Source organism: Pollachius pollachius (assembly GCF_949987615.1).
Source record: "Pollachius pollachius genome assembly, chromosome: 11".
Classification (NCBI taxonomy): domain Eukaryota; kingdom Metazoa; phylum Chordata; class Actinopteri; order Gadiformes; family Gadidae; genus Pollachius; species Pollachius pollachius.
Window position 1 is genome coordinate 13,244,057 of NC_136944.1, and position 22,015 is coordinate 13,266,071.

The 22,015-nt window shown below is 45.8% G+C and overlaps 2 protein-coding genes across 2 annotated transcripts in view; one reads left to right on the forward strand and one right to left on the reverse strand.

Annotated features, from left to right (window-relative positions):
- The first annotated feature begins 128 nt into the window (after positions 1-128).
- znf598 (zinc finger protein 598) lies at positions 129-18,286 on the forward strand. Its single transcript, XM_079746411.1, has 12 exons — positions 129-376; positions 1,231-1,343; positions 2,386-2,515; positions 4,827-5,038; positions 5,596-5,813; positions 6,185-6,302; positions 6,574-7,145; positions 7,265-7,349; positions 7,653-8,728; positions 9,834-10,020; positions 10,236-10,380; positions 13,996-18,286. The coding sequence occupies exons 1-12, from the start codon at positions 203-205 to the stop codon at positions 14,383-14,385; spliced, it is 3,420 nt and encodes a 1,139-aa protein (XP_079602537.1). The 5' UTR covers positions 129-202; the 3' UTR covers positions 14,386-18,286.
- A 1,566-nt stretch (positions 18,287-19,852) lies between these two features.
- syngr3a (synaptogyrin 3a) overlaps positions 19,853-22,015 on the reverse strand; it is a gene marked incomplete at its 3' end in the record, with an annotated part of 6,146 nt that continues 3,983 nt past the window's right edge. Inside the window, exons 3-4 of the mRNA XM_079747201.1 lie at positions 20,468-20,613; positions 19,853-20,095 (exon numbers count right to left, since the gene is read on the reverse strand). Coding sequence (XP_079603327.1) covers positions 19,853-20,095; positions 20,468-20,613 — 389 coding nt within the window. The remainder of the gene's footprint in view (positions 20,096-20,467; positions 20,614-22,015) is intronic.

Genomic DNA, 22,015 nt, shown 5'->3' on the forward strand with positions numbered 1-22,015 from the left:
TAGGAATAAACAGATTTACAACCCGCCCTCAGCTGCTGTTGTTAAACAGTGGTCTATCCTTATGACATACAGATCGCGTTGCTCGACATTGACGGTCGTGAGGTGGCACAAACTCTCTTGACTTTCATATTACGTAAGCACCACAACGTTCCTACACCTATCTGATCAAAAAACACTGTACCTTTTTGGCCTTTACACTGTCATGGATTCATCTAATACAAAGGATACTGAGAAGACTTGCGTACTTTGCTGCCAAGATGTCGATATATTTGCTTTGGGAAAATGCGACCACCCGGTCTGCTACCGCTGCTCTACCAAGATGCGGGTGTTGTGCGATCAGAAGTACTGCGCCGTCTGCCGGGAAGAGCTCGACAAGGTGCGGGGCACGCTGATACTTTATACCGGGGAGGGATGTGTCTGTCAGGCCGCTCCACCCTTTTCGGCTGTCTATTTTATCAAGTAGCTTACACGTTTTGCTTGCAAAGACAAACAGTTTTGATAAATGACGCCTAAAGTGACAATTGCCTATCGAGACAATGTTAGCTGTTTTACGGTTATACAGCGACTTTCGTTATATATCCACTAGCTCACCAGGCTAATGCCATATGCTAGCGCCCATGCAGAAGCATCACGATGTCAGACGTGGGAAGAGCTGTATTTATGGGGTTTTGTGTGTCAATAATATTGCTTAACATGTACGTTTTTTGGTCTTTTGATCTCATTCAGAGGTTATCTTTATAAGTCCCCAGCATACTAGCCAGTGTACTGACAATACTTTGCTAAATAGTTACGCAACTGGTCAACAGCATGTCTTTCGCCCACTTATCACAGCAAAATATGCTGTTAAGTAAATCAACGTCGACGATTTAACTACCATAGTCCGCATGCTACTATAATAAGCTAATACCCGTCCAATTACGCTTTGCGTTCTATTCTTATACAGTAGGATCCAAACAACCCTCCGATGTCACATTATACTTGGTGGCTGTCAGTTTTACTGGGACCAGTTTAACTTAATCCCTGATGTCTTTACAACTACCGGTTTCCTATTACTGTATATTCATTAGGTACTGAAATTCCAATCTCAACACTGGGGCAAAGGCATCCAAAATCTTGAAATACAGCTTCCAGTCATAAGTGAAGGCCCCAGCTACACCTTTCTAAATGCACCACTGCATCTTTAATCTATTGATTCGTTGGCTGCGCCTTGAATTGTTTTTGCTGTTTTAGGTGGTGTTTGTGACGCGACTGGCAGCCTTCTCCACCCTTCCCTTCCAACAGTTTCACTGTGAGCAGAGCCATGACATCTACTTCGGCGATGCCCAGATCCACACCAAGTTCAGGTGTGTTTTATCTACAGCTCAAAGTTCTCTCTTTCTCACTGATGTCAGCCACAGTAGATTTGCCAAGATACTGATGGTCAGGCTAATTGGCATCATAAGTCAACCATAAACTGAGATTGTATACACATTTAATAGACTTGTAAGACAGGAGGTCAAAACACCCTGGTTTTCACAACTTTGAATTTGGCCAACTTAAGGATGACTGCTAGTCTACTTTCTGAACATTTATTCAGCTACAAATTATTTTACACCATGTCAAATAATCATTGATGTGGCAGCATCTGGTTGAAGATAAAGATATATTTTTTTTGTCTGAAAAGAGTAGGCACAAGAAACCTATTTTTCATGTGGTCTGTGATGCTGCATCTATTTTTGTGTTTATAACACTCGGTAGAATGCTTTGAGGATGACCGTAGACTTGGCACACATCGCAGCGTCCTCTATCGGGACCCATTATATTAAACGCAGAAAAAAACCTAGACACAAATCTTCCGAAGTGTTGTCTATCTACTATGCGACGCTGACCGGCACGGCCCTCCTTGGCTTGTCTGGTGTGTCCCGCTTTACATTGAAGCTCTGCCGTAACCGAGTCAGACTCAAGCCATGTCGAGTGGATCTGAATCTCACTGACCTCCTCCAAACAGCACTTATGTGGTTTTTGGGCTAACAGGCAGAGGATGTTTTTCTTTGGCTGACATCTTACATCCTAAGTCTTTAGAAGGATACAAAGGACTTCAGGATATACAAACCACGATCACTGTAGCATACGCAATGCTACAGTGTCTTCTTGCAGACATAATCTGGCGATAAAACAGCACATATATTGAAGGGGTGCAAATGTTCTGAGAGTTTTAGTGTTTTAGTACAGTTGTCCAATGTTTAGAGTTGGCAGCGCTGGATGAACTTTATCTCCTTGAGTCGACCCTAAGTTTGAAGTTTGAAGTGTGTGTGTGTGTGTGTGTGTGTGTGTGTGTGTGTGTGTGTGTGTGTGTGTGTGTGTGTGTGTGTGTGTGTGTGTGTGTGTGTGTGTGTGATATTCCAGGAGGCTTCTCCTGCCAGAGTGCCCCCACTGCCCGGAGCCAAAGGTCTTCCCGCGGTTGGAGGAGCTGGAGCAACACATCAGGAAACAGCATGAGCTCTTCTGCTGCAAGCTCTGCACCAAACACCTCAAGGTTCTTTTATACACAATGACTCTTTCACAGCGTCCAACCGCTGACCCTCCTCTCTACACTTCTGATTCAATGTCAATTCAGTCATTTATTGACATTCATTAGTTTACCCTTCATAGTTAACCATGTTCCGAGTTCTCGCCATGTTTCGTTTCGTTATTTATTTATTTATTTTTTGTATACAGTGGGGCAAAAAAGTATTTAGTCAGCCGCCAATTGTGCAAGTTCTCCCACTTAAAAAGACGAGAGAGGCCTGTAATTTTCATCATAGGTAAACCTCAGCTATGAGATACAAAATGAAAAAAAAAATCCAGAAAATCACATTGTCTGATTTTTTAAGAATTTATTTGCAAATTATGGTGGAAAATAAGTATTTGGTCACCTACAAACCAGCAAGATTTCTGGCTGTCACAGACCTGTAACTTCTTCTTTCAGAGGCTCCTCTGTCCTCCACTTGTTACCTGTATTAATGGAACCTGTTTGAACTCCTTATCAGTATAAAAGACACCTGTCCACAACCTCAAACAGTCACACTCCAAACTCCACTATGACCAAGACCAAAGAGCTGTCAAAGGACACCAGAAACACAATTGTAGACCTGCACCAGGCTGGGAAGTCTGAATCTGCAATAGGTAAGCAGCTTGGTGTGAAGAAATCAACTGTGGGAGCAATTATTAGGAAATGGAATACATACAAGACCACTGATAATCTCCCTCGATCTGGGGCTCCACGCAGGATCTCACCCTGTGGGGTCAAAATGATCACAAGAACGGTGAACAAAAATCCCAGAACCACACGGGGGGACCTAGTGAATGACCTCCAGAGAGCTGGGACCAAAGTAACAAAGGCTACCATCACTAACACACTACGCCGCCAGGGACTCAAATCCTGCAGTGCCAGACGTGTCCCCCTGCTAAAGCCAGTGCATGTCCGGGCCCGTTTGAAGTTTGCTAGAGAGCATTTGGATGATCCAGAACAGGATTGGGAGAATGTCATATGGTCAGATGAAACCAAAATAGAACTTTTTGGTAAAAACTCAACTCGTCGTGTTTGGAGGAGAAAGAATGCTGAGTTGCATCCAAAGAACACCATACCTACAGTGAAGCATGGGGGTGGAAACATCATGCTTTGGGGTTGTTTTTCTGCCAAGGGACCAGGACGTCTGATCCGTATGACGGAAAGAATGAATGGGGCCATGTATCGTGAGATTTTGAGTGAAAACCTCCTTCCATCAGCAAGGGCACTGAAGATGAAACGTGGCTGGGTCTTTCAGCATGACAATGACCCCAAACACACCGCCCGGGCAACGAAGGAGTGGCTTCGTAAGAAGCATTTCAAGGTCCTGGAGTGGCCTAGCCAGTCTCCAGATCTCAACCCCATAGAAAATCTTTGGAGGGAGTTGAAAGTCCGTGTGGCCCAAAAACATCACTGCTCTAGAGGAGATCTGCATGGAGGAATGGGCCAAAATACCAGCAGCAGTGTGTGAAAACCTTGTAAAGACTTACAGAAAACGTTTGACCTCTGTCGTTGCCAACAAAGGGCATGTAACAAAGTATTGAGATGACCTTTTGTTATTGACCAAATACTTATTTTCCACCATAATTTGCAAATAAATTCTTTAAAAATCAGACAATGTGATTTTCTAGATTTTTTCTCTCATAGCTGAGGTATACCTATGGTGAAAATTACAGGCCTCTCTCATCTTTTTAAGTGGGAGAACTTGCACAATTGGAGGCTGACTAAATACTTTTTTGCCCCACTGTATTTCTGTTTCCGATTCAGTTCTGTTTTATTTCTAGTTACTGCCAAGTTTATTGTTTTTGAAAACCCAAATATCTAATTTGGGATTTATAAAGTTGAACTTTTTTAGTTTTAAGAACCGCACAGCACAGCTTAGTTCCTCTCCGTTTATATGCAAATCATTGGCTGCTTGTGTCTGATGGCTGGAAAGGAAGACTTATTGGCATGGAAAGAAGTATTGGCCAACTGTGAGGACTTAGTTTATCCCAGGATATTTACAGCAGCAGAGATTATTATAGTGCAAACAAAACAATGCAAATAGAACAAAGAGAAGATCTGAAAACATAGCAGGTTTATAGTATTTATTGTGACATATCAAGATATATGTACACCGCTTTGTAAAAAAATAATTATGTATTTATGTAGATATGTTTATAGATTTAGTATGTACCTAATATATGGTTGGTCAATGTACTGTATATCCAAACCCAAAAAGTTAGATTTAAGCTGTATTCTACTATTCTTAAAATCCAAACCAAGGTTGCTTGCTCATTCACTGACATACACCCCCCAGATCTTCTCCCATGAGAGGAAGTGGTACAACCGCAAGGAGCTGGCGAGGCATCGTGCACACGGCGACCCGGATGATACCAGCCACCGCGGCCACCCGCTCTGCAAGTTCTGCGACGACCGCTACCTCGACAACGACGAGTTGCTCAAGCACCTGCGGCGCGACCACTACTTCTGCCACTTCTGCGATGCGGACGGCGCGCAGGAGTACTACTGGTGAGAGTGTGTGACTATGTGGACCGGTAGACATGTGTCCATCAACCGTCTGGGTTGATGTTTCTTTTTGTGCAGTGAGTTTTATTGGGACACAGTGGCATATGCTTTGCTTGGCCGTCGCTGATTGGTTAGAAATGAGATGGGTCCTCCCTTATAACATAAAATGAACAGGCAACAGGCAACTTTCCTTTCATTCATTTTATGCGCTGTGATTTGAACGAAAGGATATCAATGTCCACTGCAACCAAAAATATATGAATTACTGTATTGACCCGAATGTAAGACAACCCCGATAATAAGACAATCCCTACGGTATTTATTACCAGGAAGTTGTGAATGTATAGTGACATTTCAAAGTCTAGACCCAAATATAAGACAACCTCACCTTTTCAGAATAATTTCCAGGAAAACAAACCTTATCTTAAATTCGGGTCAATATGGTATGTTCACATATAGAACATAAAAACATGCATGTCACTTTGCTACGATATCCGAAATACCATCCCGCCTCACCCTTCCGAAAAATATGAGCGTGGTTCCCTCTTTCCCGTCCCCAGCGACTACCAGTACCTGAGCGAGCACTTCCGCGAGAGCCACTACCTGTGCGAGGAGGGCCGCTGTGCCACGGAGCAGTTCACGCACGCCTTCCGCTCGGAGATCGACTACAAGGCACACAAGGCCTCAGCGCACAGCAAGAACCGCGCCGAAGCCAGGCAGAACCGGCAGATTGACCTGCAGTTCACCTATGCCCCGAGGTTGCAGCGGAGGAACGACGGTGAGCATAGGGCGGGAGCGGGTCGGTTGGGATTGTTGTTTTAGTCGGTGATCCGCTTATCTGTCAGGTGGAGGCGGATTTGGAATAGGTGACGATTGAGGAAGAGAAAATAAATTCACTGTGCGCATGTCAGACTTGACGTTTGACTTGGGAACGCAAACATGCACACCTGATTTACCTTGAATTATCAGATTAAAGTCCCACTCCCGGGCAGGTGTTGACATTCTGATGCACTTATATGGGAAACGTACCGCTACGGCACTTTGGTCGGTTGACCTATGGTGACGTGTGCAGGTCAATGTACTATATGTACTGCATTTATCTTTATGCGGCCACATTGCTGTATTTAATGCGTGTGTGTGCGTGTGTAGGTATGTTGACAGGGGAGGACTATGAAGAGGCACGGCAAAGTCGTGGAGGAGGACGAGGAGGAGGAGGTGGAGGAGGGCGGCCTTATGGCGGGCAGCAGAAGAGTTGGAGATACAACCGGTACGTGGGAGGATTCAGGTGGTCGTTTTTGTGCCACTGCGTGTGTATTTTCCCCATGACGATGCGCTGTCATCCGGATCATGTAAAGCAAGTAAGGGTTGGTCTTTTATGAGTAACATTAGTTTACTTTTAATGAATGGTCTTGAATATTGATTGTTTATGATTTTATCATTTAAAACACATATATTTGCAGCCAGCAAACACATTCATTACTACAGAACTATCAAGGGTAATACAAAGAAACCAAGTGATCTCCTTTGTTGTCCTTCAGGGAGGAGGAGGAGCGGGACATTGCAGCCGCAATGAGGGCGTCCATGGCAGTGCGGCGGCCCGAGGATAGGGGCCCTCCTGCCCTGGACCGCGGCCCCCCACAGAGACAACGCAACGATGAGAGGATGGACAGGATGGACCGAACTGAGAGGATGGACAGGACGGAGAGAATGGAAAGGCCGGAGAGAATGGACAGGACTGAGAGGAAGGAGAGAATGGATAGGACTGAGAGAATGGACAGGACTGACCGGATAGATAGGCCAGAGCGGAAGGAAAGAATGGACAGGACTGAGAGGATGGACAGGACTGAGAGGATGGACAGGACTGAGAGGATGGACAGGACTGAGAGGATGGACAGGACTGAGAGGATGGACAGGACTGAGAGGATGGACAGGCCAGAGAGGATGGACAGGCCAGAGAGGATGGACAGGCCAGAGAGGATGGACAGGACTGAGAGGATGGACAGGACTGAGCGAATGGACAGGACTGAGAGGAAAGAACGGACTGAGCGAATGGATGCAGATGAGCTCAGACACAGAGCCGGGGCGATCAAAAATAACCCAGAACCTCCAGGTTAGATAATGTAGTCCCCGCTCACCACCACGGGCACACACTCCATGGCCCTAAATTGAATGTGGATGTATTTTTGTGTAACTAACTTCCTGTGGGTTATGGTTCCTTTTCATTTCCAGTGAGAACCATGAAGAGTAAAAATCCATTTGGGGAGGATGATGATTTCCCAGTGTTGGGGGTGCCAGTTTCCACACCCATACCAAGGTACACACACACACACACACACACACACACACACACACACACACACACACACACACACACACACACACACACACACACACACACACACACACACACACACACACACACACACACACACACACACACACACACACAGCCTGTAACTCTTATGCCATTTTGTAGAGGCTCTTCAAAAGGATCCTATGATAACTATCGATCAAACCCCTAACCCTTGTTCTTAACCTGCACTACTAATTGAGCTACAATCTAATGGTGCACATTATGTTGTCCCTTTTTGCTTGTGTGTGCCCCTGCCTCCCGTAGCTCCAAGCCAGCCCCTGTCACAGCCCCCCGCGGGCCCCTGAAGGAGGACGACTTTCCCACCCTCTCGGGCGCCCCCCCTCGCGGGACCCTGAAGCAGGACGATTTCCCCAGGCTCTCGGCGGGTCCCCCCCGCGGGCCCCTGAAAGAGGACGACTTCCCCAGCCTCTCTGCTGCCACCTCTGTGGTAACGTCCCCCATGACCCCGGCCTACACGGCCCCGCCGAGAAACTCCTCCTCCTTCCAGGAAGATGATTTTCCCGCCCTGGTGTCGAAGCTGCGCCTCCAGAAGCCCAGCGGCGGCTCTGCATCCGCCTGGTCGTCCCACGGCAAGCCTGTGCCCACCACCCGAGCCAATCACGGCCCCCCACCTCCTTCAGCCTTCCCTGCGCCTGCTCCCCCTGCCGGGCCCCAGCCCCTCTCCTCCTCCTCCTCCTCTGCGTCCGTGGGGATGTCCTCGCGGAGGAAAAAGCGAGGGGGGGAGACTGCGCGGCCCGCTGCCGCGCCCCTGCGCTCCTCTTCCGACGAAGAGGACGGTGGGCTCACTCAGCGGGAGTTCCGCACCGTGCCCACCATGTTGGACATATCCTCGCTGCTTACCGTCAAGAGCGGGGACGGCGTTATCGGCGGCGGCGTTGGTGTCGGCGGGCGACCTCAGGCGCCGCCCGCCACCGACTCCTCAGACGCAATCCCCGGCCTCGCAGCCCCCAAAGCCGGCAAGAAGAAGAAAACACAGCAGCAACCGCAGCCGCAGCCGCAGCCGAAGAACACTAGCCTTCCTGCCACGCCTTCCAAGGCGGCCGCTTCGGCGAAGACGAAGGCCAAGGCGACGGTAGCGCAGAAGGAGAACGTCCCTGAGAAGAGCAAGAACAAACCCGCGGCGGCCCCAGCGGCGGCCGCCACCGCAGCGCGGACGGGAACCCCGAGCCAACTGACCAACGGGTACGCGGAGATGGCGTTCACGCCGGCAACCAAGAAGACGAGCGCCGCCCCCGCCGTGACACCACACCCCTTCCCAGAGCCGCCTCCGGCAGACGAGGAGGATTTTCCTGCCCTCGTCACCAAGAAACCCCCGCCAGGTCAGTACATGCTAGGCTTGTGATCGGATCATTTATTCGCAATAGAACAGCCTTAAAACAGAGTGCACGTGGACTCTCTGAATAGCTCTCCTTCAAAACATTTATTATATTGCAGTCAAACAAAGGGTTGTCTGACTGTAAAACCCTGGATATCTTAATGCACTGCTTTGCCGATTGTGCGCATGCCCGGAAATGCAATAAAAGCTTGAAATGATGAGTTAAAACTCAGGCACATGCACACATTGGCAAAGCGGGACATCGAAAATGGCAGCCAAACGCATTAAAGCAAGCATTAACGATTATAGCAAGTAACAATTGCAGTCATATCGTTGAGTTGTGAATGTTTTTTTTTGCATATAGTATGCTCTGTTGCAGTGTCAAATCAGATCTCTGAAATCTGCGCCCAAATGTGCATTCAGAGATGTTTCTGCTGTTGCAGAATGTCCACCCGATTAACCCCATTAATTAGCATGAAAAAACAGTTTGGCATCTCTTTACCATGGATCTGGCAGCCCGCATCTCTGTTCTTCATATGCCTGCTGCTAACCAAAACGTTTCTCTGTGCTCCATAAGAGAAGTTAACGTTATGGATAACATTTTGATATTAAAGATAATATACTAACGTTAAACGGACCAGCTGCTGTGATATTGTCGCAACAATCACAGAGACTTTTAAAAGGGAACCGATGTTTGAAAAGGCACATTGCTATTCATATTCACCTGGTGGTCGGATCACATATTGGCAATCTAGAATAACCACGATTGGAAAGCCACCAAAACGAAAATAGGGACGATCGCTTAACCCTAGGAGCATAAGCACACATTTGTACATGTACACTGCACTGACTCTCTCGCACACATACATGCACTTGTGGTGTCGGCATGAAGTCAGTGTTATTACAATGCTTAAAAGGAAGCACTGCAAAGAAGGCCGCCCACTGTTAAAATAAGAAGTCATGGGCACTCTGTTCTTCTTTCTATGTTGAATGTGGACTTCTACACAATTATTCAGAGCTTAAGGATACAAAACACTCCCAACTCGTTCCAGCGTATTGCCAATGAAAGCCTTTTGATTGGTTAACTTGCTGACGTCCAACACCGACAGGGTTCAAGAGCTCCTTCCCGCTGAAGGCTACGGCGCCCCTGGCTGCAGCCCCCCCCTCCTCTGTCGGGCCCCCCCTCCCTCCTCCGGGCCTGGCCGGCGGCCCCAGCAAGTCCCCACCGCCGGGCTTCACCGGCATCCCCCTCAACAGCAACGTGGTGGAGCCGGCCCCCCCCCTGCCTCCCCATCGGTAAGACCCGGCCACTCTGGAGGAAATCACTACATAGTAATTGATGGATACATAGATGAAGTAAAAATAAATCCCACTCACTCACTCACTCACTCACTCACTCACTCACTCACTCACTCACTCACCTCACTCACTCACTCACTCACTCACTCACTCACTCACTCACTCACTCACCTCACTCACCTCACTCCACTCACAAAAACATTGTTTCCCAGGCCGGCCCAGCTGCTTGACAGCTACATGGTACCGGAGAACTTCCAGCAGAGGAACCTGGAGCTGATCCAGTCCATCAGGAACTACCTCCACAATGACGAGTCCCACTTCAACCAGTTCAAGAACTTCTCGGGACAGTTCCGACAGGTATGGGCTGGTCGTATTGTTATACCATACGTGTTTGTACGCACCGATGGACACGTCGTTGAGACGGAATAAAAGCAGTATTGTACAAAATGGGACTGCACCCTAAAAGTCCACCTGTCTAAACGTCGTCGATCTGATGCTTAACTATGAGATGAGGCCCTATTTCCTCTTAACAAGAGAGCAGGGGTTCCCTTAACCCATTTGTACCAGCTGGTACAAATGGGTTAAGTCGTCTTGCTAAATGAACGACCGTACAAACTAACGTGTCAGCATATACATTCAATTGACAGATAATATTGTTTGCAATTAGTCTAATATACTGTTGTATAGAAGGTCACCTTTTGGTGAAACTCACAGTTTTTAGCTCAAATAGGGCAACCCCGTGAATTGTATATATATCAGGGCGGGGGAGGGGGGGTGTTGTCTACATCACATCCAAGTTATCATCGAGTACTAGTTGATCAGGCAGTGTAGGGCGGGTCATGACTTCGCCCTCTGTTTGCTAAACTCTGCTGCTGCTGATGAAGCCGCTCGTTTGCTTGCGGACACTGCTAGCTACACTTCCAGGCAGCGTGGAGAACACACTCACAGTAATCAACCTGTTATTATGCAGGGGATAAGGTTAGCTTGTCAACTTTAAGGAGCCATTGAATCTACTGTTTTAGTTGGAATTCGAACACTAAAGGTACGGCCACACTGAACGCGTTACGCACGTTAGAGGCGTTGAGATCGGCATTTTTGCATAGGGAACCATTGGTTTAGGCACGTAGATGCGTTACACACGCTAAAGCAGCACGTTAGGCACGTTTTACGCACCTAAATAACGCGCCCAACGTGCGGAGTTCAAAAAATTGAACTTTTGACGCGCCTACGCGTGACGCTTAGCCTCGATAGCCAATCAGCGTTGAGCTTGACCCGATGCCACTGGCAGAGAGACAGAGGACGCACAGAAACAGAAAGAACATGGACGACCAAGTCATCGTTTCAGTGTGTGCTGAAATGATGATGAGGAGGTGATGAAACACACCAGCTGTCAGCGCCTACGGAGGATGTCATGCACTAGAGTTTAGATTCTCTGCCCGAGCCCGAGACGACCCGCAGGCCGGGTCGGGCCGATATTTCCCACCACTATCCTCGGGCCGGGTAGGGCCGGGCCTTTGATCGAGAGTTTGTATTTTTTTTTTAATCATTGCTTTATTGGCCTAATCTAAGGAGAAATCTATGCCATAAACAGAAATATTATAGGCCTTTATTACACGGGTCTTCTCAATGCCGTGGAACGCTCCGTTCACTTGCATGGGTAGTAGTCCGGTAACTTTTCAACCCCAGCGTCTTCGGTTGCTAAGCGACGTCAACGTCTTTGGCGGACTATTTCTCTGCTGATCAACACTACGAATGCTGGCAATGAATAAATTGACACACCATGTGAAGTTATTTTTTTCGTTTTGGCAAGTAGCCATGTAATAAGCGGGATAATGTATAGAACGTCGCCGGTCATTATCGAAACTAAGGCCCTTCAGGGCGAAGCAATACCCCTCCGCTGGGCGGGCTCATCTAGCTGCGTAGGCGCGTTAGGCGCGTTGAACCATTTTTGTGACACACAATGACCAAGCGTCAGGTTAGGCGCGTTACGCGCTCAGTGTGGCCGTACCTTGAGATTTAAGAAAATGGATTTTCGACTGAGAGTTTTAGGAAAGAAAGCTATCCCAATGGTTATGACCCAAGAAATGTTGTGGTATGTGAAATGCGCCACACAGTGATATACTATATGTGTCTGGGAAGCCTTACCGTCACTCGGATTCGGACAATAGATGCATCGCTGCTAAGACATGTGTGAATGGCTTCACCATCCACACACACCTTAGCGTTATACTATAAGTGTCCGAAAAGCTAAACTTTCTCTCGGACGCTGCGGTCAGCCGCTGGCCAGAGAGAGCTTCACACGTCATCACACGGTGCCCGTTGGTCATGATAAGAACTCCACCAGTAGGCTGGCCATAGGGGTCTGGGGAGGATGGCAAAAAGGATTTTACCTCTTTTTTTTTTTTCTAAAATGGGGACTTATTTCAGTCATGGTGAAAAAGAGTCATCGATAACTATGTTGAAGATCATATAAAACAAATGACCACGTTTAAAACAAAATAAAACAGTTTTGGCTAGCTATTGGTCTTCTCCATTGACCTGCACGGCAGATACAAGAGTTAGTATCTGAGTTGCTTGTTGGGCTCGTTAGTGTAACCGCTAATTGTTATGATCAAGGCTAAACAAGTCTGAGTCCTTCTTTCTAAACTTAACTCAGTATTGACATCAGGGGTAGCCATTATTTAATTTCATTTTTAGATTATTTGGCGTATATATAATTGACTCAAATTGCTGTTGTAAACATTGCTCTTGCTTCTTTTAAAATATATATATAGATATAGATATATATATATAAAATATAGCAAAGCAGGACGACTGCTGTGTAGGAGAACAGGAAAGACAAAGTGAGGCACATAGCTGGAGGAAAAATGCATTGGCAAAGGCAAAAAAGTAATGTGCTTTGGTGGGTGGACTGGAGTTTTGGGGGCGGGGGCGGTTATTGTACAGCAGTTGATTTTCATTTATTTGTCATTTCATGTAAAAAATTCTTAATGGATGTGACCGAGTTTTTCTTATGGTTGGGACCGCTTCATAAAATTGGTGACCTAGGGCTGGGCGATATATCGATATTTGAAATATATCGATATTTTTTCAAACGAGATATGGAGCGAGACGCTATCGTCAACATCGATATAGTTTAATTTGCGTTGAAAGTACAGCACATTTGTTCCAAATAACAGTAGTTCTGCACCGCGCCTACCGCCTGCTATTTCGTAACTCTGCTTTTCTCTCTCCCGCTCTGCCTCGGGCCCACACACACTCTGACCCAGGCTGGTCCTAGGCCCCTGTACACTACTGTGGTGTTGGTTTGTCCCCCCCCGGACATCACTAACAGGCTTATATATGTCACCTAAACATAGTTTGTTTAGAAAAGGTAGCATGACTTATAGGAAGGGGCCAGGGCGCCGTGCATTGGTCATTTTCCTTTCTGACAAAAAAAAATTGAAACCTTTCTGGGCCATCACCAGTTGCATCCCTGGTATAGGCTAATAAATGATAATAAACAGTGCTGTAGGCAAGATATATAGCATGATCTAAGAGAGCTACATGTTGATGTTATTGTTTGTAGTTATTAAATTTAGATAGATCATCCATCAGGTGTTCATTTTTGAAATGTAAGACTGAGTACCTAGTTGTCTGAATGTGTTTTAGCACATACAGTTAGCACACTATAATTTAGCTTTTAGCTTTTGTCAAATCACACATGGCAACCTTGCTCTGTTCAGCTCAATTTCCAACTAGCAAATCTTGCCCACAGCAGCTGCTAAAACCTTGATTTGGTTCTGATAATCTCCTCGATAAAAAAATTGGGAATTTGAGTCGACTCAGAACAATGATTAGACTATTGAAATTTCCAGCATTTCCCCCTCCACTAAACCTTTTTTAGTGGAAACACTGAAACAGAAGTACATCTATCTGGTCAAGCCACCATCCTGACCAATATAATGCCCCCCCCCTCTCTGGTCCCTGCAGGGTGTGATGTCTGCGGCTCAGTACTACCGCAGCTGCAAGGAGCTGCTGGGGGACAACTTCCAGCGCATCTTCAATGAGCTGCTGGTGCTGCTGCCGGACACGTCCAGACAGCAGGAGCTGTTGGCCGCTCACGGGGACTCCAGGGCTCTGGAGAAGCAGTCCACGGGAGGAGGAGGCGTGGGTAAGAAGAACAAGAGCAAGCGCAACGCGTGGCAGGCGCCGCCCACCACCAACGGCGACGCGGCCATGCTATCCGAGCTGGACTGCCGGGTGTGCCCCACCTGCAGACAGGTGCTGGCGCCCAAGGACTTCAACTCCCACAAGACCTTGCACCTGGGCGAGAGCGAGGACTTCCCCTCTCTGCAGTCCATCAGCCGCATCATCAGCTAGCGCCCCCCCCTTCCCACCTCCCTTGGCGCTCTCCTGTACTTTCCTATGGCTGCGACCCCAACCCCCACATACCTCCACCCCTCCAACAGCAGGCTTGCGGAGCGTGGAGAAAGAGCTTGAGTCGGGGGATCTGTTTTAGGTCTGTGCCCGGACTGACGGGACCAAAGGATGGAAGGGTTGCCCGATCTCTGACATGAAACAACAAGCATCTTTTTGCAATTGAGACGCTTAACGGACACATCTTTTAGATGGTATGCCTGCTCAGCACTCAAGAGAAACAACACACGCCTAAACGAAGGCTTACTTGAAGAGTTCACTAGAATGCTCCTACAATTTCATCCCTGTAAAATGCTTTAACTCGGTTCCCCCCCCCCCCGCCCTTGGCTTTCTTACCACACCGGTTTTCTATGACTAACAATAAGGAGAGTAAGCAAATAATAACGGTAGTTGCAGAAACGGAAGTAGCAGTTTGAAGTGACAAAGAACGTGTAACTATGTAACTTGTGTGGGCAACGTTTAAGGGGATGGTCCAAGAGAAGTAGTTTATTCCTTGGTATGTTCTCAAGCTTGGGGCACAGGGACACCACTGTTTGAGGTCCTCTCATTCCCTAGTCCAAAGCATAACCCCCATCTCCCCGTTAGATATTGACGGTTGGTTAATTTATATCGGATGTTAGATTGGTTTTCCCGCTTTAACGGTTGTTTTGTTCACCTGAGCCTACGTTTTGCTGCTTTTATTTTTGCTCAGGCTTCAAATTAGAAACCCTGGCGGGGGGGGGGGGCGGGGGGGAGTCAATAAATGTTCTTCCCTTAACCAATTAAAAGCGTTTTCCCGCCAGCTCTCCCCTGCATGTCTCCGCCTGTTGTATTCTCACTGTCCTCCTCAGGTGTCCGTCACTCATTACACATACTGTCTGTACAGGAAGTTAGGAAACAATACTTGTATGCAAAAACGAATTCCTCGTGCATTTTCAGCGATTTTCTATGACCAATGAATGGGATGGGTTCGGATTATTTAACTAACTTCCCAAACATCATTATGTGGGATGTAGATCTTTTTTTTTCTATGAACAATAAATTATAACTTGCCGAGATCGATTTCAACCACTGACCTTGGTCTCTTTTTTAATTCATCCTACAATGATTTTGTTCAAAGTAAAATAAAGTGATTTTATCATTACGATAATAAAACAGTATTTTACTTTGAAATATACATGTGAAATCCTAATTTCTGGTGATTCTCCACAACTTTCACCTTCTTAGGAATAATACCTGTAGGAATACGGGAATGTGAGGGGTGTCTTGGCTTTTGTCATTTTTTTCATTTTCTGAATTTCTTCCTGTTTTCCTGTTTACAATGTAAACACCAAAGTGTTCAGTTGGATTGGAAGCAGACATCAAGTAGCCATTCTTTTGATATGATTTTTTTTATTTTGACTGTATTGAGGTGACAGGCGCCAGTCCAAAGACATTCAGTTGACCCACAGTAACATCTCTGTTCACAGCTTCTATACATTTAGGAAGTCAAACACCTTCTTTTCAGAGCGAGGAAAAACAAATCATTCAAAATAAATATTTATATTTGACACAGCACAATTTTTAAACGGGTTGCGCACACAATTGACCAAAATCAACATTTATCAGTTGTTGATATGCCAATGTTCCACGCTGGTTAGTTGTCTTCATCCCCAAGACAATTAACCTGTGTATTTGGGCTTTATGAGCACACTGAACTTTTCAAATCGAACTGAACTGCACCAGCAACGTCCTAATCAGGAAAAAGTGATGATTTCCCAGCACACCCATTGCTCCAACAAGTATCAACACCGCTAGCATTAGGCTACTAAACATGACAGACCACACCCCTTGACAGCGTCTCTCACACACACACGCACACAATCCATTATGTTCAATAAAGTACTGAGCTTTTATTGTTTTTTTTGTAGTTTTCTTTTTTTTTTAACAATCAAACCAATACCACAGTAGTGTACATGGGCCTAGGACCAGAGCACAAAACACATAATGCTTTCTATTACTCATATTCATATTATCATTATTATTTTTCTTGAATCTAACACACAGACTAAATAAGAGCGCGAACCACAGAGTACAGTAAGGAATGGTTCAACCAGCACAACCCGACCCACCATAAGAGTCCCGGCTAAACAGAAGCCCAGTGCAGGGTAACTATGATGACCCCCTGCTTCTTGTATTGTACCTCAGATCTGAGCAACACTGCGACCCCAAACCTGAATCTCACAATTCGATCAGTAAACCCTGCTGATTCGGTTACAGTTGTCAATAGGATCTGGATTATGTCGATATTTTCTCATGCTTTGGGTAGCATTTAAGATGCCTGGTCTGGTCGGTTTAAGTGTGTCTACTGGTTGAGATATGTAGACACGGGCCCGAGTGAACATTGAGGCAAAGCTTGACACCATTGGTATAGCGATGAAGTCATCTACACACTATAATCACTCTAAATAAAACCTCGAGGGCAGGGTTTCACCCAATGGTTATGGGTTATAAACTTTCGAGGCAGCCGGACTCGGAATCACGACCACGGGAATCCATGTTATCGGGATTCAAGTCGTATGCGCTTGTGGCCGAACACTCGTCGTCCTGACCAATACCCTACGAGGAACTACGTGAGCTACCTTATAGATGGTGATAAACTGATGGTTCATCCAAGTATTTTTTGAGAGTTCCTTTCTTTTTCTAATGTTTCCAAAGACCTCACAGATGGTTACGTTTACTACCTGGCAGGTATAGGTTAGATGGGTAAGGCAAAAAAATAAAAAAATGAATTAGTTGTTAAGGAAAGGGCAATGCTGGGTAACCAAACATTTCAAATTGTATAATTGCCTACACAGTTCTAAAAAATAATGCATAACGTTGGTAGAAAATAGAATGAAACCTAAGAAACACTGGAGTCAACTAAATAATGATATATAATTGTTTAACATGTAACGAGTGCAATACGATAATTACATGCATTAGCGTATTCAACATTAGGGCATCATCAAAATCGGCACGTACCCTTACTGCAATACACTTTCTCACCGACTGGAGCCAATGTTTACTATGAAATCGGATAGAAGGGCATAGCGTACGGTTTTAATTGATAATACTATGATTTATGCAAAGAAAAAAATAAAGAAAAGAATCTCTCCAATATGTTTAAGTCACTCTGTTTTCCTAAAAAGTCACACCAGTTAAATTATAGCTCTTCAATAAAAAAAAACAGTCGCTAGATGTATGTTTTGGAAAACCTGTTCCAGAAAATAACCCATTACACTTCTTATTATACTTACATCTTTCTTGAAATAATCATTTTAAAGCACTTTGAAATTCACACAAACATGCTGACTTTCATACCTTTATAGGACACACACACACACACACGCACAAAAACACACGCACGCACGCGCACACACATACACACACGCGTTCAGTCATACACAAATGCGCATAACAAAACCATACAAATTCACCAACATTAAACCACAACACAGAGACGTCGCTATACATTGACATAGTTGTCATGGTTCCTATCTACATCGGCGGCCGCAACCCTGCTTTAACCCAATGACTACGGCTACCACCTAACCTCGATTCGTAATAGACGAGAGCCTGGAGGATGACCCTTACAATGGTGGCAGGCCAATCACCAGATCGGGGCTGCGCTTGAGCTGTGTTTAGGCGGACCGGTTTTAACACGAGTCGAAGGGCGGAACGGGGAGCTAATCCGAATGCAAACGCGAGGGAGGGAGCTTGACTGCTAAAAGCAATGCAGTGGGGACAACACTCACAATTATGGTCTTTAACCAACCATTACCATCCAGAGCATAATCTTTGACTTTGCTGTTTCTTGAACCGTGAAATACAGTCCAGGAAAACATTTAAACATGCCGAATGCTGATTTTATGTAGTAATGTTCTCCCCCCCCCCCCCCCCCCCCCCCCCCCCCCACACACACACACACACACACACACACACACACACACACACAAACATGCCTCTTGTCTGTTGTTTTCTGTGAGCGCATTAATGTGGTTAGACACAAGTCGTCCCCTAGTAGGTGGCACTAAATCGCAAACCCCAGGGGTTGATAGCGAGCGAACACTGGGCAGTTTGGCAGCTTCTGCAAAGTAAACATAAATACATATCTCATCCACATGACCCATCCCCTAACTGCTTTCCTCCACCAATTCCCGTCCCTCGTTCTCAAGACTATCCACTATCCAGGTCATTGTCTCAAATAACAAGCTATCAATATTTTTTTTATAGATTTCCCTGCCATAGGCTATAGATTAAACGTTATCATCTTAATGTATTGTGTGGGGTCATCTTTATTTGTCTCTATCGTTACTGGGATATGTCACTTGAATTCATGTTTGGTTGCTGTAACTTCCTAGGCCTACCACCATTTTTATACCTAGACAGCACCTTGAAAGCCTTACTTTTGGTATTATATATTCAATTCATATATCCCTGTAGGAAATCGATTGAATCGTGTGATTGGTGATAGATCATACGCCACACCAAATGCATTGATTGTTATTTGAGACATTGTCAGCTACATATTATAACCTACACACACCTACATACATGTCTACAGCATGTGAGATATTGCACTTGGTCACAAGACAGTCGGTGATTTCGTTGTTGTTATTCTACAGCATGGTGAGATCTATCGCTTAAAAGTCAGAATCTTTGAAATACGGCACAGTATGGCAATGACTTTGTCTCTAAGTTCAATAACACATCGATTTTTTACGTTCATTTCTAACGTTATTTCTGTTGATATTTGCTGAAGTTGCTCATCTGTTGATTTTCAGGCATTTCCCATGTCCAATGTGTCTGCTGATCTGAATGTTGAAAGGCTGTTTATATATTATGGACCACATACTTTGCCGGGCAACCTGTGCACTTCAATAGATCGGAAAAACGATAATCCTACGAACACGTTGGCCACTAGAGAGCACTATCACACAGCCCCTACAACAACAGACCCAGATCAACAGATGAACAACCTTGATAAAACAATGACACCGCACAGAGCAACACAAACATCCACATCCGCTCCCACCTCAACCCCCTAGATCAGTGTTTCCCAACCTTTTCGGGCCTATCATCTTGGTTTTTTGGTCTTGCAAAAACTCCTGCATTACCAAATCGCATCTCCTTTCCCCACACATAATTTGAAACCCCAACGGCAGGTCATTGTCTTGGTTATTTTTTTTACAAAAACGCACCATTGGGTAGCTTAAATATCTTATAATCTCTAACAACCCCATCTGCATATCAGCAAGCTTATCCCTAGTGGGGTCTGGACCCACCGAGGTGGGGAAACACTGCCCCAGAGCCTCTCTCTTCAACACCCCCCCCGCGTACCCCACCCCACCCTGAACCCTTCCTCCTCCTCCACCACACAGCGTCTCCTCCTCAACCACCTTCCGTGCTCCTAGTAGATGGGGACCTGGTAGGTGGGGGCGGCGTTGTTCTCAGTAAAAGGGGGGTTCTGGTAGGTGTCTGCCGCCCCCTCCACTCCGGCGCTGCCGGCGCTACCGGGGCCAGTAGTGGTGCCCCCCGGCGAGTTGGAGGGGTAGGGCTGGGCGGGGGCGGAGCCGTCCATGTGCTCGCTGGTGAACAGGGTCATGTCGGTGCCCAGCAGGTACTTCTGTACCGCCCGTACTGTCAGGCCCGCCTGGGGGAGAGGGAGGGAGCGTGGACAGAGGAGAGAAAGAGGGGGTGGGTAGAGAGAGAGAGAGAGAGAGAGAGAGAGAGAGAGAGAGAGAGAGAGAGACGAGGTTGAGGGAAAGTGTGGAGTTATGGGAGATACAAAAGGAAGAAGGAAATTGAATAAATTAAAATAAGTGGCTAAATAGCTTACTTAACTAAATGAAAAAATATATTACAGATAACTGTGTCCGTGTCTAGGTGTGTGTGGATGCATGCATAAGAGTGTGTGTGTGTGTGTGTTTGTGTGTGTGTGTGTGTGTGTGTGTGTGTGTGTGTGTGTGTGTATGCGCGCGTATGTGTGTGTGCGTGTGTGTGTGTGCGTGTGTTCCATCCTCACCCAGGTGAGGATGGAAAAGAAAGAGAAGGCGATGGCAGCCCGGGCTGCATCCGCCCCCTGGTTGAGTGGCAGCTCGTCAGGAGTGGTCCGAGACCACTGATTGGCCAAGAAGCAGAAACTCACAAAGTAGAGGAAGGCCCAAAAACCTGCCCAGAGAAAGAGCACAGAACAGTGAGAATGTATTCATATACTTGCTTTGAAACATCAGGTGTGCTTGTCCATTTTTGCCCTAGTTCCCCCTTCTAAAAAACAACTTTAAACTATTGCTCAATATGAGTTTCCTCTTTCAGACCTAGAAGGTGTCTGATGAAATTTTCTGTGAAGTCGTATCTCCCTAATCTCTGAAGTGTATTTGTGCATGCATAATTATTTGTGTGTATGTATGTATGTTGCAAGTTCCCCCAGCCAGTCGTATGCAAATTGGCTGTTCTTTCAATAACTTTTTATTAATCGATAAAAGCACATGAGTGCCTCCCCACACTTGCTCTTTACAGCTTTAAAGCCATAGTTGTGGTCACCAAAGGCACATTTTCATTGGGTTAACAAACTCTCTGTCTCTTCTTACTCCATTCATGAATAAGTGCATGTAAGTGTGAACACACTATTGGGTATCAGAGTAAGGGGTGTTCTAAAGTAATAGGGCTTTAACACAGCTCCTCCTCTTGTTTTTTAATGGTCGTTTGTTCATCATGTTCCTCTTTTTTGCTAAGTTAGAAAGCCTTATACATAAAGTACCTTTTTTAAACTGTGTTTCAAGTGTAAAAAAAAATCTGAAAACCGCATATACACCCTTGTTCATATCCTTGTGGAGTAAAGTTAGACATAGGATAATAAAAGGCCACAGGTAGGAACAAATCGGGGCAGAGACAAGGTTTCCCTTAGGAAGGGTAAAACGTCAACATCAGTCTGTGTCTGAAATCCCTCACTAGTTCACCATATAGAGCACTTTTTTTGGAGCATTGACATTTTGTAGTGCTGTCCGAAATCTGAAATCTGGTTCTCCCTAGAATGCTGTATAATATTTCCTACCCATAATGCACCATAACAACAGTGTACAACGGATGTACATTATTTCCGCAGTATATTCCATGAGAGATAGTTCTCTCACTCTTATCGGATTCATCTGGTGACGTATCGGCTTGTTTTTGCACCCAACACACCTCACGCAGATACATTTCTTGGGCATGTTCCATGTCCCAATTCCCGGCTTACTCCCTAAATAGTGTGTAGTCTATTGGGATAGACAAACAGTGCCACAGTGATATGACATCATAGCTAGGTTAAACAGATGATTAGGGTGGGGCTAGTATATAAACGATAAGGGAGGATGCTTATGATTACCATTAGGGTTTGATAGGTGATAGAGGGAGTAATTCAGTCCCCCAGTCGAGTAATCAATGTTATAGTTTTGGCCACCCAAATGGAATTACGTGTCGCAGTCACAATCACCAAATCGTTATCACATGAAATGAGCACTGACATTGAGGGGCAGGTGGCATCTAAAATAGACAGATGGCATCTAAGATAGACAGATCCATAGCATTTAGG